At 36.4% G+C, this 6,000-nt stretch overlaps 1 protein-coding gene across 1 annotated transcript in view; it reads right to left on the bottom strand.

The window, feature by feature from the left end:
* Positions 1–365: 365 nt before the first annotated feature.
* The window catches only part of TFEC (transcription factor EC), a 44,964-nt gene continuing 39,329 nt past the window's right edge, over positions 366–6,000 (bottom strand). The window contains exons 7-8 of the mRNA XM_050936761.1: positions 1,843–1,990; positions 366–937 (exon numbers count right to left, since the gene is read on the bottom strand). Of these exons, the coding sequence (XP_050792718.1) occupies positions 557–937; positions 1,843–1,990 (529 nt within the window). The 3' untranslated portion in view covers positions 366–556. The remainder of the gene's footprint in view (positions 938–1,842; positions 1,991–6,000) is intronic.

Genomic DNA, 6,000 nt, shown 5'->3' with positions numbered 1-6,000 from the left:
ACTCTGACAGGAGTGCTGTGCTCCCTTTTTTTGATGTTTGTAACCTCTCTATTGCAGGAACATCACATTCAAACGTTTCCTCATTGTTGTGTTGCAATTGTATTTATTGAAATTTATCCTTTTCACTTAAAAAGAAATTAACAAATATTTCTGACTAAAGCTCATCGTTAAATTTGAGAGAAGCGAGTGGTAGATTCAACAGAGCATTCAAATATGTCTTTGCAATGTGGGTGTTCATTTTCCTGGGAACCATCTTAATACTGCTGTAAGAATGCAGGGGGGAATGGCTAAAGCCTTCCCAGTGAATAAGGAAGGGTCTGTGCAAATGCTAGCTCTGAACAGGTGTAGTCAATTCTGGGCAAAGAGATATGAATCCATGTCCATCTTTCATCTTTTTGTGAAATATGAACTCACCTACATCCTACCCATGCAGCAGTTTATGTGCACAACAGTTCTCCACCTTCTTTGAACTGAGTACAAACATCACACTAAATTCATAACACAATCTCTTAGCACCAGCAAATGATTATAAACATTAATTATGCCCTTTCTAGTTTTAGAAATCATCTCCATCATCTGTACTAAAGCTACTTCTTCTGCTGCTCTCTTTTGATGCAGCAGGCGATATTGAAGACAAGAGTGGATCTGTTCCAAATGGTGATATTGTGTCATTCAGTAAGATTTCCTCTAACCTTTGTTCTTCTTTTGAAGCAGCGCTAAAAGACAAATCGGTGAAATGCGAGAGAGGATCAGAAAAGGCTGTTGATCCATCACAAAGGTCAGCACTTGGTCCATGTACCAGAACGAGTTGCTGAGAATAGTCTATGGAATTTTCCTCTGGATATGTCTGTTGCTTGATGACCTGGGCAGCTACATCCACAGCACTGAGTGAAGACATGAGTGGTAGCCCATGTGCACGAGCCTGTATTTCTAGTTCCTATGGTTTCAAACAAAAAAGATTTAAATAATGATTTTGGAAGGGAACTTGATTTCTTTAGAACCACTGAAGGTAAGAAATATACATACATATTGCACATGCACTGTAATTTTTAATTCAGTTGTGGCAATATGTTTCGAAATACAATATATGGACAATCCATGATAAATAGCAATAAACAACCTGGGCTGGTTTTCTTTTTAATTCTCAGCCAGTAGTTAAGTGGATGCCCTATGGGAATATAGGAGATATGACAGCCCCCATAATACCATTACCTACAGTACTGAACCACTTAAAGGTGATGGAAAAATGCTGCAGACATTTCTACTTATTAATTATCCACAAAAATTGAAGGCTGCTATCTGGAGAGATAGCAGGTATCTTACCTGATGATATATTTCTTTAAATCTTGCATTTCAAGCTATGGAGACCCAGATTCTGATACTTTATGTCATATGAGTAGATGATGCATGACTTAATATAACATGGCACAATGTACCCCAAGGCAATGCAATGCCGTGGAAATTTTACAAAAAGGAAAAGAAAATATGGAGGAGGATTTAGTGTTCAATATTGTTTTAGGGAAACAAATGTTTTTGCTGTAGTTATAATGTAGATATAGTACATAAGAAGGAAACATTTCTTCAAAATATTGTATTAGTTCTCTATAGGTATGTTACCTTGCATAAGGCCTAATTATCAAAGGATTTTTCTAGAAATCTAAAGAACTTGCATAGCAATAAATACGGACTCATAAAATTATATAACATTGTACCATTACTGAAATGGCCAATCCTCTTTTAATAAATGGCATTTAGAAGAAAAAATGATATAGATGAATTAAATTTGATGATGGATAAGTAGTGAGAAATCTTTGTAGTTCATAGTGACATTCTTATACAAACCTGAATTCGAAGTAGAAGTCTTCTGTTAGTCTGCTCTAATTTCTTCTGTCTGTGTTCTAATTCTCTCGCTCTCTGTTGTTCTTTTTGTAGCCACTTGATGTACTCCACTGATGCTTTTAAAATAGTTCCTTTGTTCCAGCGCATATCACTGCAGAATGTAGAGATAACCTTTTCACAATTGTGCATGTCAGCAGAATTCATAAGAACTTACAAAATCTTTTACATTAATATGAAATAATGATTTACATGACTATTATTCACTCTTAGATATTATTGCTTCTGAATGGAAATTTTAATAGAATAGTTAAGAAGCCCTTATATAGTAAAATTAATCCCAGAATGAAAATAAGTGTCAAAAGAAAGTAATAAAGTGACTTTTTGTGGGAAAGCTAAAATGCAATATCATGATTCTACCATTACAGTTTTTATATTTTTAGTGAAAATTGCTTTTATTATTAACTCTAAGATTAAAATCTCTGTGCAGTATTTCTGCATTAATGAACTAGGAAATATACATTACTGAGGACTTAAGCCTAAATTTTTAAAGATCATTTCAAATATACTACTCCTTTTACCTGACTTTCTAATGAGGTAGCTTTTATGCTTGTCAGGAAAAAAGTGGCCTGGGCTGAATGCTCGTCCTCATTGATGGTGAAGCAGACAATTTATAGTTCAGCAATCACAATCAAACCCTCTGACCACACTTGAGACAATATATACCTGGTTAAGCAGCACAAATAAAAATATAATCCCAAATACTTCTTCTCCAAGGATCAGACTGACTGTGGCACTGATCAAACAAAGATCTTAAGCACATGCTTAATTGTAAGCACGTAAGTAGTCCCATTAAAGTCAATGTGCTTAAAGTTAACAGTGCACTCAAGGACTTTGTAGATCTGTGGCCTTGAAATAAAAATGGGTTTTATGAAGCATGCAGATTTTTTGATATAGTTGTAAATCTTATAATACAGGTATGGGTACAGCCTGCATGACAGATACAGATTGCAAGATTTTAGCAAATCCACGTCACCAATTTCAGACAGAATGCCTGTAGGAGTCCATACAGAGGAAAGAACTCACATGGCCCCGGGTCCTGTATATGTAATAGCTGATTGTGACAGATACGATAATTTCCTGCAATATTCTGAACAAACCTTATTGAATTAAGTTTTAGGAGCTCATTGTATTAAATATGCAAATGATTACATATTAATGTGGGAGTGTATGTAATATTTCTAGTAGAGAAACATGGCTAATGTAAACTCTGGGAAGTATTACGAGCTTCTAAGGACTATTTGAAACAATGGACCAGATAAGTATGAACTTTTAAAGTGGGGTCTCCCACGAACTCTCTAGGGGTGGTGTATACTAATATATCTCTGGTTATGTAAGAACTCAGCCTTTTGAAGCATTCCCCAGCCCCTAAGGACGGGACCTTTGTCTGCTGATAGCCTGTTACGTGAGAACAAGATCAGAGGCCCAATTTGTATACAGGAGTGGCTCATACACTCATGAGTGTGCTCATTCTGAGCCAAGGTGATTATGAACTTGTAACCACAGAAAAACCCCTTGGTGGGGTTTGAAGGATTGTCTCCTACCAGAGCCCTTGCTGGAGTTGCAGTGAACTCTGATAAGTATGTGTGCAGGTTTCTTTATTGTTTAAATATATTTTCTCTATAATGTTTTCACCGTAAGAATAAATGGTTTGATTAGGAAAATGTGTGTAGTACCTTATAATTATGAGGAATTACACTGATTAAAGCCTATGAGGAGAAAAGCAAAGCAGGCCTGCTCAGGCAGTCTGACTTGCTGGGGAATTCACAGAGCAGGCAAGGAACTGTGTCACCTGGAAATACCCTGGCCAGGAGGGAGTGACATGCATGTCTCTTCTGGGGAGTCACAAGCCTGAGAGTGGGTGCCTTTGGTGGACCAGAGAGGGGCAGTACTAGTGCTGTTGCCATGAACTGTTGACTATTGATTGGATATAGTCAACTGGGATCTGAAGGTGGGGTAAGAGGTAACCCATATAGGCTGCTTTGAAGGATCAGAACCATTAATGTATACTCGTATATGCTCTGTAAATGGTGAAAATGAAATATAAATTTTAAAACAAATCAATAATCAGTTCCCATTGCTTTTTGGACTGTAGGCACCAAAAGAGCACAGACTGAGACTTCTTTCAACTATTTCAGAGACATCCTTGGAAAACTGTACTCACACACTAAACCTCTGGTGACTAAAATATCATTTATATTTTCTCTATTTTCAAGGAAAAGAGTGAGTGACTAGATCTTGTGCCTGGTTTGGTAAATTTTCATTGCAATTTTGCAAAGGGATTCCGAAATAAGAATACTTATAGCATATTCTTCAGAGAAATACATCCAAAATGGGTTTTGCCAATCATCCAATCCACATAAGGTAAGCCTATCTTATCAAGGAACCAGAACAATACCATGAGAATTATGTGACCACTCACAACCAACTGGCTCAGCTTGAAAAAAAAGAATATAATGCTGCAAAATTAGGTGCCAAGATACTTCAATGTTCAACAAATTAGAAATGATTAAGATAGAGTAATCCTCACAGTGGAAAAATAATTCATACAAAACTCAAATCTTTTTTGCAAAACAGTTTCACACAAGTGTTGTTATTCAGAAACAGGCAAATGTTGACAAAAATGTTTTTTCAATCTATATACCTCCTAGACATTAGAATAAACCATGTATTATAGACTGTATTTTGAACCCACTAATCAACTGGGAAATCTTTTTTTTTTTCAGAATAACGTTAATAACCTTAATATCATGTTCTGAATATTATTTACATTTCCTAATTGTGCTGGCTGGACATTTCTACTGATATAATGGTGCTATTTTTATCTCTCTCTCTAAGTTAGATCTTCACTGAAAGTCTAATTGCTACATTCAGATTTACAATGGAAATAGTCAACTGCTACATGGCTCACAAGCATTAAGGCACAAATGCTAGATAGTTCATAAGGTGACATTAACAAACTTGAGGGGCTTGGCCACCAATGTGAACTCTGATGAAAAGCTTGCAGCCCTTCTGATATCACTTTAGTAAAGAATTTTGAATCCTTGCTTTTAAGTCTGGAAGTTCTGGACTGAATGACATCAGTCACAATTTCTTAAGTGTGATATCCAATGAGTGTATTGTTCAATACCTGATAGTAAGAACAAAATTCCTCCTAATTGGCAAATATATGGTGGGATGTCTTGCAAAATAAGAGCATTATAGCTAATCCTTCCAGTGCATGAAAGAGAGACAGAAGTTCCCTCATATACTAGGACTTATGCAGGGAGGGGAAAGGCATTCAACAGCAAAGGATTAGTTTGGAATCACCTGGTATACGATAGCGCCATCCATAGGCTCTTTGCTCCATCCATACTTATTTATGTCATCAGCAGAGGAGAGGTGATGAAAGAGCTTCTGTGCTGGCTCTACATCACAGAGGTTCCCCTTCCACTGGTGTGATTTTCCTAGGACAGCTATGCCCACGTTAGCACCACCTTCTGCTGGCAGTGCAGCATAAGGCAGCCACCTCACAGCTTGCATAACAATTACCTGCAGTATGCCTAGCTCTAGTTAGTACTTGGCCTTCACTTCCTTGAGAGTTGAGTTCCTCAACATTAAGAGGAAAAAATAATGGAATCTGAGAAATATTGTCACTTAAGAAAAAAATAAAACAACATCAGTATAATTTAGCAATTCCCGTAACAATTTGCTGGTCTTCAAAACTTCGAAATTCGAAGTTGAAATGCAGTTAAAGTTAAGTGAAAAGTGACTGAAAGTGGAATTGTGGAATTCCATGTTTACTGTCTCCCAGTGATTTCTGTATCAGCCTCACTCAGTTTACAGAGAGAATTGTGATTTTCTAGCTACCAGTGCTGCAAACTCATCTGAGAATCTGCAAAGTCAAGCAGTTGATGTTAATTGTTATTTATTTTATTGATTTTGTAAATAATATTTTAAAACAATATTTAAAAATGGCTACATTTTAAATAATTCAGAAACATAAAATAGTGCATATAACTAGCCTGTAGATCTTCAGACCTTACTTGTTATTCTTGTCCTCTTTCCCCATTCTTTTCTATTGCTTGTCATACTAATGTAATGTCTTAAATTAGGCCCAAATCT

This window comes from Gopherus flavomarginatus, chromosome 1, assembly GCF_025201925.1.
Source record: "Gopherus flavomarginatus isolate rGopFla2 chromosome 1, rGopFla2.mat.asm, whole genome shotgun sequence".
Lineage (NCBI taxonomy): Eukaryota > Metazoa > Chordata > Testudines > Testudinidae > Gopherus > Gopherus flavomarginatus.
This window is presented reverse-complemented; position numbering and strand designations above follow the sequence as displayed.